Genomic DNA, 22,925 nt, shown 5'->3' with positions numbered 1-22,925 from the left:
ATATATATATGTATGTGTGTATGTATATATATAGATATATATATATATATATATATATATGTGCAAATACAATTGAAATACAAAAACAATTACTATATGTGAGATTTTCACCATTATAATTCAGCACTTCTTGCAGTTCCTTGTAAAATGCCTTAAAGTCACAGTGAGATGAAGACATTTTTTTTTTTTTTCATTTTGTATGCTAATTCTCCATGTAAAAACATTTACATTGCTATAAATGCCCCCAAAAGTGCTCTTTCAAAGAATTGCTCTTGTGGTTTAAAATCAAAATCCAATTTGAATACCAATTTGGTTCTTGTACTTTCTGGAAAATTGTGTCTTCATTGCATGCTGCACCTTTAGCCCTCCATCACATAAAAATCTTTTTCTCTTCCTAACCAATATTACATTAGATTATATTTCTGAATAATGCTGCTCCACATTACATTCTGCCCTAATATTCTGTATCGACTGAAAATACTGTACATCAACTTAAGGAAGCAAGAGGCTCACCAGTTGGTGCATTGTGACTTTAAAGGCATTTTTTTGTTTTTTGATGTATGAAGCGCCCTTGATTTTCTTTCTTCATAATTCAGACATTAGGATGTACTAAAAAACTCAGATCCCTTTTAAAGAGTGTGTGCCACCACAAATTTAGCTACTCGCAGCCCATTTAATATTGCCTCCATTTAGGTCATAGCAGATGTCATTGACTAAATGTAGACCAAAGCTATTTTTGGTTGTTACAAATGACTCTGCAAAGCAATAGTGACGCAAGACAGATGGATTGGATTCTTCTCAGGGGCAAAGGACTTGTGAAATTCCAGCATCAGTTGAAAATAAGATCTAAAACAAGTACATAAAAATACAAGCACACAGTTGGATAAAGACAAATCTTTGATGTTCCTTTGTGAACTCTTGCAAATGTGCTTTGGCTACCAGCCGCACTGCTCAGCTCCCAGTGCAGATGCAGGAATGACAGATGTTAAATAGCTAGACCCACTTTTTTATTGTCGTGCATCTGCGACTGACATGCAGCCATAGAATTATGGGATGAACTGCTGACCCTCTGGCTCAGCCACCCCCAAAGAGAAACACACTTCCCCACCCGGCCCTGTGCACACAGCTCCAGCTCTGAAAAAGAACTGTTGTCTGCAGGCCAAGAGATAAGCCTTCTGTCTGTCTGTCTGTCTGTCTCTTCTTTTTCTCTGTCTCTCTGTGACTCCTCCTCTCTCCTTCTCTCAGGTTGCCTCCACATCTTCCTCCTTCTCCACATCCATAATTTTTTTATTCTCAGTTTCTAAATACTTTTCCGTGCACACACACATCGGATGCCCTGCTGTTCTGTACCCTTGTCCTATTTGTTTTGTGCTGACAAAAGCCTCCCTGCTCAAATCAACAATGGATGACCTGAGTGTCTTCACCCTCACCTGACTCTGAAAGTCCTGACTGTGGGCAAACCACTCCATCAAGCTGCCCTCTTTGCCAACATGAACAGCTGATTCTAGGAGTTATAATTCCAGCTATGACCTTGATAGCCACTGTGGAGGTCATCGTTGCAGCTCCACCTCTGCTTTATCTCTCCTTCTCATCATCTTCTAATCCATGTCAATGGCTCTGAAGCCAAACAAGGACAGGCTCTAAACATTAGGTCAATTAGTCACGTAGTTTGCCTTTTAGCAAGTCACATATGCACACAGAATTGGTAATAAACCTCAAGCAGCAGACTGGGCACTATGATTTATGTTGTAGTGCCAGAAAATGTAGCTCTGTGAGGGTCATTGCAGTCATGATTAACCTTAAGTCCTTGGTCACACACAAAGACTTTTTTTCTTTACACTGAATCACACACTGCATTGATCATCCCATTTAGTGACCATTAAAACCATGAATGTAATAATTTACATAAATACAAATTCAAAATTACATGGACAGCAGATAAAATATGTTCTTCCTCATTTGCCAACAAAGTTATAGTGACTTATCACTTGAAAAAAACAAATCATTCCATATCTTATCCAGTCCGAAAGAAGCCATTCTTGGTATCTTTATCAACCATCTCATTTCCAGAGAATAATCTGTGCTCACTCACTGGGAGCCACAAAAGTGAGTGAGTCATAGTTGAACTGAGGACAGTGGAGCGGCTTTACTTGTCAGACTCTTCATACTTTCCTTACCACAGACAGCATGCAAATATGGATTTTGCCTTGTTGAAGTGAGTGTACTGCATGCATGTGCGTTACTTGTTGCTGTACACGTGAGTCAGTGTGGACAAACATGAGCACGCCTTGCATAATGGACTCACTCAAGAAATGACCATGGTTAACAATCAGCTATGTGACTCCGTAGGCTGTATTGAATATATTGTATAGTGTATTTTCCTATGCAGCTAAGGAGACTGATGGAAGCACTACTTACATTAAGTCAGTCAGTCAGTCAAGCCATATTTATTTCAATCAATCTTAGAGTGCATTACCTCACATATTGCATGACCTCACGGAGTAGCAAGCTTAAAAGGCCAGGGTCATTAAAATGGCTTTCTTTGTTGATCTTTATCTTTAAGTTAATAAAATAAATCATGCAGTCCACTTGTGTAGGCTCTAGGACAATTGTATTCAGAGCTGCAGCTATCTTTATTACAGATTTATCTGCAGAATATTTTTTCAGTGATTCAGTTCTTCGTCATCCGAATACAGCAAACCAATATCCACCATGGACCAACAGTCCCAATCCCGAAAAAAATTTAATTTACTACAATGTAAGACAAGGAAAATGTTCTGTTGATTGACTAATTGATTAATCAGCTAATCATTGCAGCTCCTATTTTATTGCATAAATATATACTTAGAAATAACATATATTTGCAGAGGGAATGTTTCTCCTATTAAAGAGAACACCAGTATGTTATATATATCTTATCACACTATACTGGTGTTATCTCTGACATATATTTTTCTGTTGTCAAACAGCTGCATGTTTATAAAAATAGGGCTATAAAGCTAGCTAAAGAGACTAATGGTAGTCCTTGAGCTGCAGCCATCTGACAAGAGAAACTGCTCCCCATAGGCCTCCAACCTGTGATCATTGTGTGTACTGGAGCAAAAATACCTACATACAGTATCTAATATTTTACATTGAATGAATTATGACAACATAGGATACAAATACAGGACATGTATTCTGAAGATGTATCAGTAAAGATATCAGGAATACATTGAATTCAAATAATGAAATGTTGAATACTGTAGCAAATGGATAAAATAATCATTTTTAAAAATAGGGAAATGGTTGACACGATGGAAACAAAGATGACGGTCCAGAAGGTTATTAACCTTGGGAATTTGCTAATGCATGTTCATCAGTAAATTCATTTTTTGTCCAATCTGTTTTTTGCATAATCATAATTAGGATTTTTCCCTCTAATCAGAACCTGCAGCACACGATCTGCCGCAGCCCACATCAACCTGCAGTCCCATCCCCAGTTAATATCCCTGAGAATAACAGAAGACCAAAAAGTCTAATTATATTTTTCACCCTCATAGACCTCGCTGTATCATCTACTTTGCATAAAAGTCGGAAATCTTGGGCTTCATCGTCTTGGCCATAAACTGCCAACTGTACAGGTGACTACGCAGATGAGAAAAAATATTAATCACCCAAACAGTTTGTTGACATGTTCTCTTCCTGTCTACTTTTAGCTGTGTGTCTGAATAATTAGACTGTCCTCTCTGCTGTGCCTTTTCATCTTGCCCTGCCCCGCATTAGATGGTGCGTTGTCATGCTATTAACAGTGACAGTGGTGGCAGCCATCCATGCCGTGCCACTGGCAGAGTGTGAGCTGCCAATGTAAAGCAATGTGACAAACGGAGAGACGGAGATTCCAAAAACATGGGGAACTGTCTTTGAGGGCGCTCAACAGGGTAACATTTTATGGTTTTACATCTTAGACTCAGAGATTGCAAAGGTGCTGCCCTTTACAGGGTATCACAGTGACTGTGGAGAAACATGTACAAACATAACAACAAAGGTCACTTATAAGCTGAGCAAAAGGCATTCTTTGTACAGAAACACACCTACAGATGAATACGTACTGGAGCTATAACTCGCTATCATGGCCAACTTATTCACCTGCAGCCTCAACACCTGCTCCACCAACACTTAGTGGCACAAACCCCGCTACGTGTTGGATACATCCCCAGCCTGCCACCTAGCCAAAACAATTGAAGACATTGTGCACTTAAAAGAAAACAATTCCAAAGCAAAGAAAACCACAGAAATTAGGGATCTACCTAATTATTGGAAAGTCTGCTATTCCCCGTTTATGCAGCCAACTCCCAGCATGCAAAGTGGCTTCCTGAGTGAACAGGTGTTATGGCTTGATTCAGCTCTGTGTGTCACTGTTTTACCTGGCTCGTTTTCCATGTACATTTTTTAATTTAGTCATTAATAAGTTTAGTACAGCTGTCTATGCTGAGTCTTTAAATGATTAGGTGTTTTCTTGAAGATTAGTATCTCTGTCTCCAGCACTACCTAAATACGTGGCCACGTCACTGCTGGGTAACAACATTCACACCAACAAGAGTACATCACTTACGGTCGGTAAGCGTATTGTAAACTGCACTATTGTGAAATTCAAATATTCACTTGCATAATAAATGACAAAAATCACTGATTTATTCAATAAGACAGGTCCCTCTCAGGTCCACGATACAGATTAACTATGACACCCTGGGCCAAGCTCAGACACCCTGCTTTGATATTCAGAAAGACAGGCTCCTCACAAAGTGAAGAAATTGATGACATTTAAATGTTAAATGGATCTCTGTCTAGTTGGCATTAATTAGGTGGATTAAAAACAAATCCCAGTAAGAGAATCTAATGTTTTGGCATTTCAAGAGTCTTGTTGCTCACATAGTAAGGTGCTTTACCTCTGTATTATCCTATAATTCCCTCTAGGAGTCTGTGATTTCCCAATTTAGAGAAATTATTGCAAATTCTACCAATCCCTGCATTATTTGCTAGAACACACAACTGTGTCTGTTCTTTAGTGTATTTCACAAAATTAAGGACACACTGAGTTTCCTCAACACAATGGTTTTCAAGGGCTACATTTAGCCAAACTGTATTGAAGAAAAAACAACGTGTGAAAGTGTGTATCCAATTTGTAACTTTAACTATCAATATTCTCCAAATCCCCAAAGACATAAGCTGTCATTGACACGTCTGATAATACTATTGCTTTAGCAGCAATGCAGCTGAGATAATTTTCAAAAATTTGCCATTTAGAGTAGATTTTTAATTTGCAGTTTTGTTGTCTGGACTCCAACAGAATCAATAAAACAAGTATAAGTGAAGACAGGACAATCTAGCAGATGTTGTGCCAAAATTTATGGACCTTTTTAAAAAATGAGTTTTCCATGGCGGTTTGTCCTTATTTTGTCCTCTGAGTATGTTTTTTTTCAGGACACAAAGAATGCTTGGGGAAATGCGCTTGGTAATGAATGACCAGAATCTATGCTAATGCATAACTCTGACAACCTCCTTATAGAATCATTGGACATTTGTGTTTTTATATAATAAGATCAGAACTCAGCACCAATGTACCTTATAACAAGGTGAACAGGAGGCTAAGCTTCATTCATCATAATGTTTCCTAAAATAAAAAAATGTGTTGAACTGCTAGCACAGATTGATTATACAAGTTGCCAAGCTTAATATTACTCTATATACTATAATTGTATTTATCCCATGATAGTTTCCTTGTGCAGTGGTTTATTTGCTTTGATTATGACAAATTACTGACAAATAAGCAATTTACAATAAAGAGCTTGGAAATAACAGCCTTTACAATATACAATTGCTACAAACTATTTTACTACCCTTTTAGCTGCTAACATTAAGTATTAAACCAAGCAAAACACCATTCTATTATTCAGCAGTTTTCCTCACCATGAAGAACAAACTACCAGATGCAATATCAATTGTCCTTGGTTCAAATAATCATAAATGTTGAATATTCATAGCACTTAGACACCACTTGTGAGTTATCTGGGAGCAACTGCTTGAAATTATATGTCAGGATAGACATGCTGTGTGCCTAAACTAGACTTTCCTGAAAATACCTTAAAAAGCTTTGAAGTTTTTTAAGGTCAGAAGATACAGATGCTCAGTTGTGTGCCATCTCAGTTCAGCTATTTCTGCTGGTTAAAACTGAACAATCTCATTCGAAACTGGGTTGATTTATGATGCATCACAGACTACGGCTAAAAATAAAAGGAAGGGCAAAAAAGCCTCCTGATGATCCCTCAGTATAACACACTTCCAAGATTCTAGCTGGATTAAACTGCTACACTGGTGAGTGGGTTGGCCGATGCTGCCCTGAGCACTTTCACAGGCTATGGAAATGGAGGAAAATATAGCATCTCTTTGAAATCAGATCACATTATTAATTTGTTGCTCTCATTATGCGTTACATGCGTTTGTACTCTTGATAAAAATTAGTATCCACACCTGGTAAAAGAGACAGTCAGCCTGATGGCCTAATGGAGAGCAAGCTGTCCCTCTGCGTACAGTATGCTTTGACACAATGAAATGATGTAGCTATTCTTGGAGGCTGCTTGTGCACTTCGATGGATGCCATTTTTCACACCATTAACTACAGCCTACTGGTTTTATTCACAGCACAGAGATAGGCCAAAACAATCCTAAACACGCCCACGAATGAGCACAATTGCAACAATTGATCTAAGCTGTTCCACCCAGTCTGTCGCAATTCTGTGCAGCAGGAGAAACCATTATCTCCATCCACCCTTCATCTCTCTCCTCATCATACATCATACATCATCTCTACATACATTTAATACATCATTCTACTCTCTCTCTCTCTCTCGCCCTCTCTCTCTCTCTCTCTCTCTCTCTCTCGTCCTCTTTCACACATTTTCTTTCTTTTTTTGTTCTGCCTTTAACTCCCTTTTTCATCCTATTCAGCTCTATCCTTGCCTAGGGACAGGCAAGAGGGTTCCTGGCTGAAATCACAAAGTACATACATGCATGGTGAAATTTTTTACTGCTTTATCTGTAACTTGTCCACAGTAGACGTGTTAGTTGATAAAAATCAATGAGCAAGACGAGCGCAATTTTTGGAGTGTTTACCTCAGCAGACGTCTAACCTAAAGCCCTCATTACTGTCTATGCTGAGTGCAGGGTTCGCAGAGGGTGGCAGAGCTCAAAGGGCCAGCTAATCCAGTGGGTCTTACAGGCATGATGGGCTAGTCAATATGCTGGGCCTGCATCCTAAAGAAGCTGGAGCTCCATAGCAGAGCTAGGTAAAAGAGGCTCAGGGGAATGCTTTGCGTGGTGCAGTTTTATTCTCTCCACAGCTGTCAAGGTTAGATGCCGCTTAAGTCTTAACCCGTTGTTTACCACTAAAGCCTACGTTTCAGTCCTCAATAATGCTTACTTTTTAATAGGGAGATTAAAGATTATTCAGATATTGCTACTGTTGCAAGCTAGTCTTGGTAAAACCATCAGCTAAATGCACAATATCCTCTCCTTTCATTATAGCAGTGATGAGCTATATTTGTATCAGATTATGTGTTAGTCAATAGGGTCACCATGGTGGTCGTGAGCATTTCTGTGACCAGGTCGGAATCTATTTAAAATCATTCCAACCAAGAGACGATCTGACATTTTACTTCAAATCCCGAAGCAATGTTTCATCAGCCCTGAGAATAATTGAGCCTCTGATTCATTCCAAGAACGGACAAATTTATGTGGAGCTCAGCTCAAGGCTGCAACACAGGTGTGGAGATGGCAGGGTGTTTTGTGTTCAGCGAAGAATAGATAAGGCTTGAGGTACCTTGTTCTTGTTGTTTTCCTGAGCAAAGAGAACTTAACTGGAGGCACGTCACCAGGTTTAATTTAGGAATTTAATTTCCACACACAAAAGAGGTCAGGCAAGCAGGAACAAATTGACAGACACAGCAGGCGGGTACTTGTCATTTCTTCCAAATGGCTTTTAATGAGAAGAAACCCTTTGGCCCAGGTATGTCAGGTTGAAGGGTACTTTCCTCTGTGAGTGGTTAAGCGTTCGCCGTTGCCCACTGGCCTGCAAGGACAGCTGGTCGGCCTGTTCAGGTCGGAGACTGGGCCAAACCCTGCCTTAATTTGAAAGTAAATGGATTCTATGGTGGAGAACAGGCTGGGCCATCCTCAATGGAGATCATTGGGCTGTGGTCAACTGGGCAGTAAACCCGCAACATTGGCGGCCAAATCAAAATGGTTGCTTTGTGGGAAATGATCCACCAGGACACAGCTTTGTGACTGATTGTAATTTCTGATTGTAGGAATTCATTTGGACAAACAGAAAGAACCACAATCTTCTGCCAGGATGATTTGATATTCAGCCATATCAAGTCATCATTAATGGTTGGATTAAACTGGCTTTTTATTTACAGTGTAATTACTTTAGCATGTTGGCACCCGTACATTAGAGGCTTTAGTGAAATGCACTTGTTTTCCCTACATTTTCCCAAATCTGTAGTCTATAAAGATAGATATACTTATTTTAATTAAAGATTAAAGAGTACAACATTTGGGAAATCTGGAAACTTACTGTAATTACTTTCAATAATCATTTAAAAATATTCTTTTCTATCGTATTACGTGCCTCTGCAGTGACCCATTTTCCCCACAGGAATCATCAAATTTCCTAATATGTTTTTCATGCCCTTAAACATTCCCCAAAATATTCCCCAGTAATAGGATCAACTATTACACAACTCTACTGTGGAATGAGATTGTGTTTACCGCCATCCTTTATATTGTTCTACTCCTTGAGAGAAAATGTCAGTGATTATTGGAGTCCCCCCTCAATGTTGAAGGATTCTTGCGAGGCAGTTTTCTGCTCCCTGCCCTGCTCAGCAGCAGCATCAGCAGGGGGAAACACAGAGTGAGGATCTGGCCCCTGCAGAAAAAAATGGCCCTTTGATTTTGGTTTTGGTCTCCCTTGGGCTGCCTCTGGGTTTGGAACAGATTTGGTTCAGTGCTGAGCGTGGCAGCTTCAACAGAGAGAGGGACCGTGGTTCCCCCCCCCCTCGATGTGGATGTGTCATAACTGGTTTCAGTCTCGATAAGTAAACATCACTGGCTGGCTGATCTGGGGGCCAGCCTTTTGGATACCTCACCCTCCGTACCAAAAGCTTTAACAATGCAGCGTTTAAGCATGCCTTCGACATGAAAGAGCACCACACGGTAGCCTCTCTGATCAAATCATTTACATAGCAGTTTTCTTTTACAGACTCCACTTTAGCATGATCCCATTGGCCTTGATTTGACAGCCATGCTGGGATCACGCGGCTGGTATTGGGTGTTGAATAGAGATTGAATAGACCCCCCCCATTTGTGCCTCTGTGCCTGCCATCATGCCACGGGTGACAGTAATTTTAAATGAGATGTGCTCCTGCATATTTAGTGGTGGGCTAAGCTTGTCGAGCACAAGTTTGACTGTTTGTTCTAGAAACGAACAAAACCTGAAAGGCTAATGGTCCTGCTGCTGCTAATGACAGGTGATTTTCAGTAGATCAAAAACATTCATGACACACTCAAAAAATCCATTAGATAGTTAAAAAACTGCATGGTAGCCAGTCTCATTACTAAAGCTGTTACTCAGGACTTCATTCTTAAAAAGCTGACATTTGTAGGATGCAGTTTTCACCTGACACTGGTGTTTTTCTGCTGCTTCCCTCCTCTGTCTTCAGGCCTGCAGCTGAGTAGAAACAGTAAGCCAGTCTCCAGCATTACGATGAGCATGTACAGACAACTACCACAAGGCTGACTGATGGAGGCCAGTGTCCTGGACCTGCTGTACTCTGCTAGGGATAATTGCTCTTTGTCCAGCTTATATTCACTCCTCTCATTTGGAGCTTTAATTCTACAAGTCCTGATTGCCTTCCTGTGTTCATTTGTCTTGAGCCCAGCACAGACATGCAGCATCGTCTGCTCATGGTACGATTCTGCATAATAACTACATCCACATAATAACCGTCCATCATTCCTGTTTAGTTCCATATAAAGATGTGTAGCTCACTGCCAAACCCTCCCCCCAAGTCCATGCCACTGCCACAGCCTCATGTCTTTTTTTCTTTATTTTTATAGTGCTTCATTAAATTCTTTCAATTTACCAGTCTGTATCTTTCTAATAACTAACATGAGTGCACTCCTACAGTTGCATTTCCTTAGTTTCCCTTTTTTTCCCCCCAGTGAAATTCAGTTTTAGCAAAAGGAACAACGCAGCATCAGGAATTTCAGAGGTTGCTTTGCATTTCGTTTGGTGCTATTTTTCCTCTTTATCCTCAGACTTCTAAGACAAAGGTTGACACGATACCTAAATGAATTATTTCCTCTAGAGTTGCCACTCCTGCCAGTATTATTATTACAAATGGTGTAGTTTATCAGTGTGTTGCCTTCCAATGTCCTTCCTTTAGATCCTTCTCATTTTACCTGTCATGAAGCCTGTAATGGGATTCGCAAGTAAGACAGGCTGCATTTGACTGTAATAGGCTTTTGAAGAGAGCAATCTTAAAAAACTATGCATGCTCTATGTTACATCTATCTTTGACATGTGAAGGAGATTTACTGCGTGCGACTATACTGTAGCATAGGCATGCAACTGCGATGCTTTACATACTTCAATTTAAATGATCTAATGAAACAGCTTTATGTATACTAACAGTACATACATTTGTTCAGTATAATACAGTAAATGCATAGTTTAAGAGACAGACATTTCTGACTGCCATGCACTTGCCGCGCAGGAAACACTTCCATTTACATGACAATGATTAAGTTTATTGGTAGATTCACCGCAGGGTTCGATTAGACTGCGCACAGTGTTTGTAGTTATCCAAACTCTCCTTCTTTTTCCTTTTAGTATTTAAGATGTGAGGTAACCGCTTGTTCTCCAGGGAATGGACAATGAGGATGATGAATTCTGGCAGACAAGAAAGTAAGACCCATGGGTGACCCTTTCCTTAAGACTCCTGTGCCTTTATGAGAAAAGCAAGCCACTTTGGGGTAGAATCAGTGGAGGTGAAGGTCTTTCTAAAAGGACAATTCTGGTTATTTTCACCCTGTGTCTTATTTTCTTACTTTATACATCGGTATTTAATATGTTCAATATTTATTAATGCTGGTTATTGGTGCTTTATAACATGAGTTATCTAATACCATATTGTGCTGAAGAAACTACAAGTCACTTGGGATGGGTCACACTTATCCAAATCTGCACTAGTACTTGCAGTTGCCTTCTACTGGACTCATAAACCACAGTTTTATATAATCCATTTTATTTCAGCAATTTTCTGTGTCACCTCCTTTTGTGGACGTGAAGTTCCCCTTGGGTCTTGTTAAATTTTTCCTTGGGGCTTGAAATATGTATTCAATTAAAAACTGGTAAACTTTGTAAATCCTCATTTGAAATATAGAAATTATAGTATTATAAAATCGGCATAACATACATTTCTGTAATGGTTGTTGCTCAAACTGAAACTTGACTGGAAAATTAATTCATATAAAGGCATGGACTAAATGGTCTAATGAACACTGCAATATACAATGTACTCACGTTTGAATGAACAGATGGCAGATTCTGTTGCAGTGTGACTAAGTGAGGGGTTGAAATTCTGCTCCTGTCAGACTGGTGCAATGACACTGTACCTATGTGATCTTGAGCTATGAAAACAGTGCTGGGAAGTCAGTATAGTAACAGACCAGTAACTTCTTTATTTCAAGGCAGCTACGTGCTTTGGAATGTCAGCTTTAACTCCTCCTCAGAGCACTGCAGTATCTCCATTTCCCCAAAGACCTTGTGGGTGATAATCAGTCATTACTGCTCCTTCACGGAGTTATTTATTTTACTACATTCACACGGCAATTCATCATTTATTTATGTGACAGTCGTTATCTATTATGTTGTTCCTTTCATGTGGCCAAGAATGAGAGATTTTATGGAACATTAGGCTTCCATGCATCTGATGGCGCTACACTGATTCTGTTTCTTCATCTCCCTTCGATACAGTCTGCAATCTCACAGGTCAGTTAATTGCAGGATATTGATACCAGCATTATGACCGCCACGGCAGCTAATATGATTCCTTAGCCATTTCAATATGTGGGATTGTGCTCTCCCAATAAAAAATGACATTTGAGCCACTGTGCAGAGCCCTCTCTAATGGGGTCTGGGATAAGAATGGTAATATGCGTTGGAGCTGGCAGAGGCACAGGCCGTGTTTTTGTTTATAAATAGCTCCAGCCAGCATTATTCCACTTGCAGTTGTCCCATAATCATCAATCACTCCCGCGCGCAGGCCGGCTTCTCCTGCTTCTCCTGCTTCTCCTGCTTCTCCTGCTTCTCCTGCTCACCAGAGAGAAGGTGCACTGTGAGATGTGCCCTTGCACCTCCAACTGTGCAAGTACATAAAGTAGAGCTCGGTGAGTGGGACAGAGCTGGGAGTCAGCAAGACTTGGGGGAGGGCTTGCCGAGGGGGGGCGGTAAGGTGTGCGTGCGGTGATGGAGTGAGTTATGGCAGCTTTACCCCGGCTGCTCAAAACCCTCCTCCTCCTTCAGGTCATTACATGCACTAACATCCACCATTTCACTTCTTCAACACATTTAGAAACACACACACAAACACTCCCTGTGCATCCATGGTCAGAAGCAGGTGGGAGGTTAATCATGTGATGCGCTTGGAGGATGTGGGATGGGTCAGACACAACTGTTTGCTCAGGTTTCATTTGTCTCTGTCTCTCTATTTGCCTTTATCTCTTTCTTTGGAGGAGCTTTGCAAGAAGAGCTCACGGCTTTTTAGGACACTGCACGGAGAAGATCCCGAAGAGATGATGAGGGCCATTTTGTACTGTCACACACATGAACAGATGTATTCTGATTGTCAGTTGTCAGACACACATTTTCTTTCATCCATACACTTGCTTGCTTGTAAGACCACATGCGCTCACACACAGTCAACAAAGAGAGATGTTTGTTGATCCTTGTTCAATCTGTGTATTGTACACACACACACACACACACACAAATCTTCTAGTGTTACCATGGCAGTTGCAAAAATACAGTAGGAATCCAGCTGATCCTTAACAAAATGGTTATATAACTATTGCGACGCTAAGTCTTGTATCTTATCTAAGCCTGCCTCTGTGTTTCCTTTCAAACTGGCTTTGCTGCTTTTCAACAGCTCTTCACATCTACTGTACCTACCACAAGACACCACTGAACACATGAAGGACATTTGTAATTGGCGATAAGCAATTGTTTGATTGGAAAAGGAAGACAGCCTTGCTGCGGTTGTAATCAACAATATTCTCCTGCTACAAAAAAATAAAAAGTGAGATCTCATCACTTTCAAATCTTAATCAAAATCTCCATGCTGCGAAAGGAATTTTACACTTAATTAAATGCAGTCTTCTTGAGTAGCACACCCACCTGGCACCCACATTCTCTCCCTGCCTCCGTCTTTTCCTCCCCCTGTTGTTCTCTAATTCCCCTCCCCGCCAAAAGCCTAATATGTGTAGCTGGCTTTAAACCTCACCTCCCGGAGTTCCTTGGCCACATCCTTGAGCTCTATGAGGATACCTTCCAGCTGGTTGATCACCATCTTCATGTGGCTGCGGATGCGTTCTCTCGGGCTGGGGGTCTCAGAGGTGTCCCGGGCCGGAGCTCTGCTGAGGGACATCCTTTACAGGGCGACGTGGGGCCAGTGGCCAACAGGCTGAGGGCGTGGGGGAGCCGAGTCGGGGTCCATGTCTTTGGCTACAAGGAGCCTCAGTGCTACTGATCCGAACAGGGGCCCCGGCCACGCAGGGAGACCTCAACATCTTAAAAGCACCTGGGCAGCCAAAACACCTTGCCTCTCCCGCACACTCGGCACAGGGTCACACTTTGACATCCATGCCCTCTGGTAGATGCTTCCAAAAACGAGGAGAAAATGAGCATGGGAAAAGTCAAATGCTGTAAATCCATGGAAAAGGAAGAGGCAAAATACATGGGCTAAAGCTGGTATGAAACTCTTACATAATCGTGTAGAGCCAACTCATCTCATGTGTCAGTGTGTACGTTTGAAATTGTTACCGAGGAGATGCTATTTAAAACACTATACAGGGAAGAGACTTTTTCCCTCTTCCACTTGTCCTGTACAATCTTTTTTACTTCTGAAACACAGTGACATAATGGCAGGCTAACATACAAAAGTGAAAGCAGACAAGGGGTTTGTATTAACCCTTTTTATAGAGAAAGCTATCCAACATAGATAGAAAAATAGAACTCCCAGCAGTGGCTCAATTTTCAAAATCGTGTTCTACATTATTGGCCAGCAGGGACAAGATTTGCCTTCTAAATATAGTCCCTCAGAGAGGTCTACTGTCTTTTAAGAGAGAAAGGACAGATCCTGTTTGGAAAAAAATGGGATATTCCTCTGTGCAGTGTGGCGTTTTCTCTTCCAGGAAAAATAAAAAGATTGTCAGTAGAAACTCTCATCAAAATAAACTTGCTTGAAACTGCTTCACATCCATTTCTTTTTTGCAGATGACGACTTGCTCGTGTTGTCCTTCATTTCTCGTCCATGAAAGGGAGGAAGGTAGGTGTGGGTCTTTTCACAGAGCGTCCAATCTCCCCCCAAAGCAGGGCTTATTCCAGGTGGCGTGGGATCAGAATGAATTGATTTCCAAGGCAGCGGAACGTGACTTGTGATGAGAATTTGTGGAGGGATAACAAAAAAATCGTGGTGTTGATTAGACACAGTTACGAGGGGGGCTGGAGGGCGAGCGAGCACCTTCCCCTGGAATTTGGGTGGCAGCTTGTCTTATGCAACGGCGCTATCCAAGTCCTCTCAGAAAACACTGACCCACAGCAGTCCACAGGGGTGTGCCCAAAAACCAAGGGAGCAGAAAGAGAAAAGGATTCTCTTCTCTCCTTCAGTTGTTGCTAAGGGAACCCTGGTCTGCCTCCTTGTGCTGTGATTGGATAATTATTTTACTTCTTATCCGTGTAGTGTATGTTTTCTCTGTGGACTCTTTTCAGAGAGGCAGAGGGCTCTGTGCCATCCAGCAGGACGAGATAAATCCTATGAAAGCTTCCCAGAGGAGCCCCAGAGAACAAGCAGGGGGGAGAGCTTCTCGCCAAATCCAGGGCGATGCCACTGCCACGGGGTACGCTGGCCAATCACACATGGCACCTGGACAGATGGGAAGGAAAGCAATCACTTATTCTCTCATGTCTCTCCTCCCTTCCTTTCTACCACCCCCTCCACTCTTTCCCGAAAAAGATAGCAGCATTAGAAAAGAAACAGAAATGAGAGTGAGGGTGAGTCGGAGATGGACAGGAATTAACTGCGTTGACATTTCTTTTGCTGCTGTTTACATGAATCTCTTGCTTCAGCAGCACTTGCCTCACCTCCACACACATGAACACACACCAGAACACACACCTACTCACCTTTCTTTTATCACTTTGCTGTTGCTATGCCCAGAGCTCACTGTCCACGCACAGCAGGATCATTCAAGCTACACACAACCCCCTGGTTCTTTAGCAGTCCCTCTGTCGCACACACTAACATCTTCTCTTCTCGCCGCCTTGCTCTTCTCTCTTCCTCTCTTTCTCTATCTGTCTCTCTCTCACACATACACACACTCTCTCCCTCTCTCTCTCTCCCTCACACACACACATACAAACACACAGTTATCTCCCTCCCTCCCCTACTTACTGTCTTGACAGAGAGAGAAGCTTCTATCAGCAGGGTTATTTCACTCTGAGGCTTTGGCTCATCAGAGGAGGAGTAGAAGTGGAGGATGAAGCTGTGGAGGAGGAAGAGGAGGAGGAGGAGGAGGCAGGAGGCATGAGATGGGAACGATGAATGGCCCTGATAGCACTCTGAGAAGGGAGAGAGGAGGCTGAAAGATGACTAACAGCCAGAGCGGCGAGGAGAGCTCCTGCTTTGGGTTGTGATGCCACCGCGGCTGCTACCATCACTCAGATAACTGTGCTGCCGAAAACACGCCACCCATCATCCCCATCAGCATTCGCCTGCATCTGGAGGCAGTGGACAGAAACGGCTGAGCTGCTGCTGTGAAAAAGGAGCTGTGTGATTCCTATGACAGCCTCTCCCTCTCTATCTGCCTGTTTTTCGACTCTCACTCTCTTCCCCCCCCCCTTTCTGTCACTCTTGCTCTTTCCCTTTCTCCGTCCCCGTCTCTCTGCCCCTGCGCCCTCACTGTGTCCTCGCTGACTGCCGGATGAAGGGAAGCTGATGCCAGAGTTTATCGTGGGGCTCAGGCTCCTGCCAGCACCACTCGGCTGTTCTGCTCGGCTCTGTGGAGGGAGGGGCTTGGTGCTTTAAAGGCACAGTGTATCGCGCTGTCCCTCCTCTGCCTCGCTCCTCTCCTGTCTTCTCCTCTCTGCTGGCATCTTACACTCCCTCGCTATCTGCTCTCACACTGCCTATCTAGCCTTTGTCACAGTTCTATCGAGGGTGTTATCTCTCTCTTAAATCAAGATGAAGTCTTCCTCTGCCTCCAGCCAAGCAGTCTCTGGGGACGGGGTGTCCAAAAATCCCTGGCTGTTACATCATTAATATACAAAGCAGGTTGGTGTTTGATGACCTCATCTGACTGAGAGACAGAAATAGGGAGGGAGGGCCAGCATGACTTTTTCTCTCCCCCGTCCTCTTCATCAGCATTTTATTTTTTTTTCAACACAACAGCCCAGCATAACCCCACCAGAGGCAATTACCCTAATATGAAATTAGTTTTCTAAAGGAGATAATCTAACAGTAAAGCAAATTCATAATGACAACTTCTTGAGCAATGTACACCAGTTTCCAGAGGGTTTTGGCAGATAACTGTACTGAACTGCTAGAGGCTCAGTGCATTCCTTAGCATAATTGTAAAGAGAAATGCAGAGTGGATTCAGGTTAGGTGGATCTTCCATGCAGATGAATTTGTTCTGGGGTCCTCTGTGGTTTCTACTACTAGGATCACAGACGTTATGCTGATGCTGTAAGGCTAATTGGGGGAATATTCTGCAGTATAATAAATTCCCTTTTGCATGTTTTCTTTGATTAATAAGTGATCGAGTTTGGCTTTTAAAAAAATATAATAAAGGAATGCTTCATATTCTATGTTATCATTTTCTAAGTCAACAGTCACATTGTGTCATCTTAGGACTTCATCAAATTTTTAACATGTCGTCATCACATTCTGGAGTCCATTGTGGCTCTATGTGGAGCTGGGGGGGCTGCATTGGGATCTTGTGCCCTTCCTTGCATTTACACATGGCTGCTGCAGCGTTGCACAGGCAAGATGCTTCTCACAAACTGCTCCCTCTGAGAAACAGGTGTCCTTGAACATGCTTCCTTTGTAGCTTCACTGCTTAGTCTCTCTGCACATATGGGAGGCTCCCTTCTTAGAACACAGCCACATGTTGCAGCACTCTTTTTTTCCTTCTTTTTTTTTGCCATCGTTTCCTTTTTTTCTCAACTTTGCAAAATACCTTTTTGCTTGGATATTCATGGTGTATTTAATGGAGCTCTCCCTAAAAGAGAGAATGTGTACTAAATGACCTCTCAGTGGAAAGGCCCAGGTGCACAGCACAGATAGCTCCATGTCAGTGATGCCTTCATTGGGAGGGAATTGGATTATTTCCCCCTGTAAAATATATTTTTTTAATGCTAAGGTCATCCCGACTCGTGATTTTTACTAGGAATCTGGAGTGGGTCCAGCAAAATATTGGTTCCACTTAATATTTCTGCCTTGGATTTATTGTGCCATGCCGTTTATGGAGACGTTTTATGGAACGTAATTTTTTTCTAGACGGGCACAGGCTCACAAACAAGCACAAAGATGCGTAAACACACTAATACACACAGGCACACATAGGCACAGACCCATCAAATACACACACATAAACACCAAGCTGGGCATTCCTATCCAGAGGAAACTATATTGGTAATTTGGTACCATAAGAATAAAGCCCAGAAGAGATTTTATATGGCTTGCATTGTTTACCGCCCAATAAGCTATCACACTCCTACTTATTTCATACAGCGGGGATCAACAGACTATTTTTTATTATTGTTCTTTTTTTGGCTACCTTCCTCCCAGTTCACAGCCACTGAAACAAGATGTGCACAGGATTTATTTTTTATAATGGAGGGAAGCGAAAAACAACGATCAATACAGATACTCTATATCCTTGCTGTCTCCACACAGCATGCACATGTATGATTGCTGGGAAGGGTGAGATCAACTTTGGAGCGTTTTGACTTATTTATGAGTCACACTCGAGTCAGTTTGATATCTAATAAAAAAGACTTGACTGTAGGAAACACTAATTAAAATACACTGTCTCACACAAAAGAGACATTCAAACAAACATTTTGAAAAAAGCTCACCCTCAAAATCATAAATAATTTCAAAAGTTGAAAAAAGGTGGAACATCATCAAAGCAAACAATGCCTGTAGAGAATTTTATTTAAATATCATCACGTTTCTTCCATAAGCTCTCCTCAGAGCACACCTAGTTTTAACAGCAAATCACTTACATACAAGGCGATCTTCTAATTCAACACACGTGTGTAGCAGACCACACCCAAAGGGCTGTAAACACTCAGATAGCCACAAGAGGTAAGTGAAGGGACAGAAACATAGATCCAGGCTCAGAAAGTTAAACAAAATACAATCCTATAGAGAATAGGGTAAGATTCACTGTGCACTGGCATAAAACTTTAAGATGTGATTGTTCCCATTAAAAAAAGTGTGCATCAAATATAATTTTGATTAACATCTTTGTATAAGAAAAAAACTATTTATTGTATTATTATTAGTAGAGGCCCTATGACCTGTGACTAAGACCAATAATTTTATTTTATATTTAGATTGATTCCTCCTCTGTTCCTCAAGATGCTTAAGAAGAACCAAATAAAGAAAACAATTCAAACTATCTGTACCATTTTGAATTGCATAGCATCATATTCATCATATTAGCACTGTATCACACTGCATTGTAATAATAATTGTAAAATCATTTTGCATTAGTCCTTGCTTTATACTTATCTGTAATGTATTGGATTGCAACAAGATGCGTATCGCATCAGCCTCAGTGATTGCAATGCACATTCCTAATAGAGGACAAGGAATACAAGAACACATCTGCTGTAGCAATGATATTTTAATAAAATGGAAAGCTCTGCAGGCATTGTTTGCTTTGATTGTGTGCCCCTTTTATTCTACTTTTGAATCACTAAAATTAATTGGTTGTTTTGCTATTTTTTCATATCTTGACATTATATGACAAGAGGCTCCATTCTTTGACCTGGACTATTGATCTTATAGGGTTGATACAATTCAGTCCACAATATCTTGTTTGTTACTTATGTCTTGATAAAGTAGCATTTGGATAATGTTTTAAGTGGTGGAACATAGTGCTGGAGGGACAATGTGGACAAAAAAAAAGAAGCTATTTCCAGGAAGACAAAAAAAAATTGTTCTAATAAAAGACCATAGAGATATAAGATATCCTGATCTAGAGGCATACATTTTCATATAACATTTAAAAGTAACTTTGCATTATACTGGGGAGGATCTGTGTGGGGCCACTTTCCCTCCAGCCTAAGGAATACAAACCACCCCTCCTCCAGCAATACATCACTCTGTTCCTCACTAATTAGCTCTCATTCAGTACTCGATTCCCTTTGCTGCTCAAAAAGCTGCAAACACAGTCCTCCAGTCTTCTACAAGGGAAACCGTGGTCATCAATTAACCAACATTCTTAACCATTATCTCACACCCATATTTGAACTTTAAGGTGGAATTAATTTGCATAAGTTTGACACACATCCTCACCATGTGCATAATTGATATATCATTTATCCATCTATATCCTTTTCTGATCTATAACTGTTCATTCCCAACAGAGGAGAGTTGAGTAACTGTCTGCATTTGAATGTGACTTAGAGGGAAACATCACAGAAAATCATGTGACTGACTGGATGCAGGTTTTGCAGTAGAAAAGTCTGCTGCAGTTTGCTTGTTGTTTGTTTGCCTTTTGAGGTTTGAACTAGTATGATGCTATGTTGTGTAGGGCCCAAACTTGGTAGTTGTGTGTTGGACTTTCTCAGCAGCACATGAACACTGTTAAATGATAGAAAACCCACATCTTGATCATCACCAAAATCTAATCAGCTGGTTCCCTGGCCAACGATTGTCTTGCCTTTCAACCAAATTTGTTGAAATATTTTGATATTTTCCAAACAAGCAGACAAGGGAGAAAACAACCTTCTTCCTACTTTGTTAAGACATAAGCTAAATTTTTGTAATTATCCCTCTAATTAATCTGCCTCCATTATGCTTTTTCTCTCCTGACCATTGTGTGGCACTGTGGTGTAGTTGTGACGTGTTGCTTTCTCTCTGCTCTGACTGAGGACTAAAATGGTGGACAGACAGAGAAAAGTTGCCTGTTCTTGGTATTCAACTGATGCACTGAAATATTAATTGTTACATGACACGACTTCTGTGTGAAGAAATCACACGTTAACATGATGCAGAATCAAAGGAGGATTAATTGCAGCTTTTAATGCACATTCTACACATATTCATGAATAAATTAAAAGATCCTTGGCAGTCAGTTAATTTCTGGCATCATTTATTTAAAAGTACGTATATATATAGTCAAATGATTTCCACTGATAAAATGCACTCTTACTAAGAGGCTTAAGTATTTTTCCATATAATCCCTGCCATCATAATTCTGTAGTTGAATTTTTGGCTTTATGATGACTGAGACTGAATGATGGTTTAGGAACCAAAGGAATTGGAAGGAACATCTGGCTTCTACAATATGCATGGTCAAACATAGACATCGTGCCCTGTTTATGATTTCCAGTTGTGTCCTTGATTTCACACAGACAAACACTAAGGGACAGAGAGCTCAAAGGCCCAGCCTGTCGTACAACGACCCCAGTCTCTCCTCTTGCCTGTCTGCTGACCTTTTGATATTTCAGTCTACATCCTGTGTGTGTGTTTGACTACGTGTGTGTGTAGTTTTTTTTTCTTCCCATCAGCAGTCCTGCAGCATGCAGAGGAGCAGAGGCTGTCTCAGACCATAACACCCAGTGATGGATCACTGCTCTTACACAATGAAATGAAGCTTAAGTGTTTGATTGATTTCTCATTTACTTTCCTCACCAGTGGTGGAAATATAGTGAGTGCATACAGCTACACCGGGGGGCCCCTGGTCTGAGAGGGCCTGTGGTCTCGTTGTGAAGAGTGGCCCTGTGTCATATTTAAGACATGTTTTTGAGCTGAAATTACCCAACAGTCCAACATATTGTGGATCAATGTGAGCCTCTATAATTTAAGCAGTGTTCCTCAAACTTTTTTCCAAGTACCACCATTATGACCAACATTAAAATACAGTAGCTGAGGCTAACTTAGGCTCAGCTGCAGACAGCTCACACAGGAGGCAATAGTATAGTATTATATGTTTTTAATGATTAAAATTGTTTTTTAAAATATCTATATATAGGAGATTCCTCTGCGTACCAATAGAGGCAGCTTGTATTTCACCAGTGGTGCACGTACCATAGATTGAGAACCAGTGATTCAGAGTATGACATGGTGGGGTAGTCTGAATACTGCTAAAGCTTTTGTCTGCTACTCTTTTGTTCATATATAAGTGACTGTAAATCAGACCAGATTCAAATATAAATGCTGCATGCCACTAAAAGGTATTGGAGCCCATGTATCCACTTCATAAAGTAAAAGAAACCACATACTTGTGATGAAGTAAATATATATGGACTTTGCAATACAACTCAGAAAACAAAACAACTCAACGAAAGTTTTCTGCTTAAGAATTCTGATTAAAGTCAGAAGCAAGCTGTGAAAAATAACACTTCCAAAATTACTTGTGGAGCATTCAGCAGGGCTCAGGACAGTCTAAATTGGCCGACCAATTATGTCTTTTGAGAAGACATCATAACATGGGACAGATGAAAAGGACATTGCTGATAATGACTCAATGGTAATGATGGTTTTTCGGTTGCTACTTATATGTTTTTTGTTTTTGTTTTTTGCAAAGCTGCTGTGCTATATAAGTAATGCTACAATGTGTTCAGAATTATGTACCAATGTGTTGGTGTGCTGTTGAGTAGTCACCAATACAAGTAGCTTAAATTTATTACCAAACAATAGTTAATTTATTTGTTTAGTTGATGTCATTTTGTGACTAAATTGTACCCTTGGTTATCACATCAAACATTTCTCAGGGTGAGGATGGACTAAAAAAATCTTGCACTTGGGCCCATCATCACTACGAGCTGCCAGTGTTACATGATCAAATCTCCAGGTCAGTTTCAACCTGAATGGTTTGTTACACAGAACCATCTTGGAAGTCGGTGTTAGAAACCATTTGGAAAAGAGTGAAAACATCCTTTCCACTGAGAAAAGCCTTTTTTTCAGCGCATAACTTAAAAGCCTGGCAAGATGGATTCTCGCATGAACCTGTGTTTTTGTGATCTCGCAAATACAGCTGCCTCGCACGTTTAGGTCATTGGTACTACCGATTGGTTACGTTTCTGCTTCTCTAGCCTCTATTTTTAGCTATCTGCCTTGTATCTTTTCATAGGACAACAGCATGTGGCACAGTGAAAAAAGGTTTAGGTTTGAAAAAGAGTACTCTATTAGGGACCCCGGTTAGCTCAGTGGGTAGAGCTGGCAACCCATGTAGTAAGGCTGAGTCCTTGCTGCAGCGGCCCAGGGTTCGAATCCGACCAGCGGCCCTTTGCTGTGTGTCATCCCCTCTCTCTCTCTGCCCCCCTTTCCTGTCTGTCTCCAGCTGTCCTATCAAATAAAGGCATAAAAGC

General features: G+C 41.2%; 1 protein-coding gene across 2 annotated transcripts in view; it reads right to left on the bottom strand.

Moving 5' to 3' along the window:
- The window catches only part of insyn1 (inhibitory synaptic factor 1), a 51,237-nt gene extending 34,964 nt beyond the window's left edge, over positions 1–16,273 (bottom strand). The window contains exons 1-2 of one of the 2 annotated variants that reach the window (XM_035652553.1): positions 15,771–16,273; positions 13,602–15,242 (exon numbers count right to left, since the gene is read on the bottom strand). In XM_035652553.1, the coding sequence (XP_035508446.1) occupies positions 13,602–13,745 (144 nt within the window). In that variant the 5' untranslated portion in view covers positions 13,746–15,242; positions 15,771–16,273. Of the gene's footprint in view, positions 1–13,601; positions 15,243–15,502; positions 15,734–15,770 lie in introns of those variants that run through there. The other variant, XM_035652554.1, reaches the window with a different exon arrangement.
- Between the last annotated feature and the right edge of the window lie 6,652 nt (positions 16,274–22,925).

The sequence above is a fragment of the Morone saxatilis genome, unplaced genomic scaffold, assembly GCF_004916995.1.
Source record: "Morone saxatilis isolate NCDOM2014 unplaced genomic scaffold, NCSU_SB_2.0 Contig11, whole genome shotgun sequence".
NCBI classification, from domain to species: domain Eukaryota; kingdom Metazoa; phylum Chordata; class Actinopteri; family Moronidae; genus Morone; species Morone saxatilis.
This window is presented reverse-complemented; position numbering and strand designations above follow the sequence as displayed.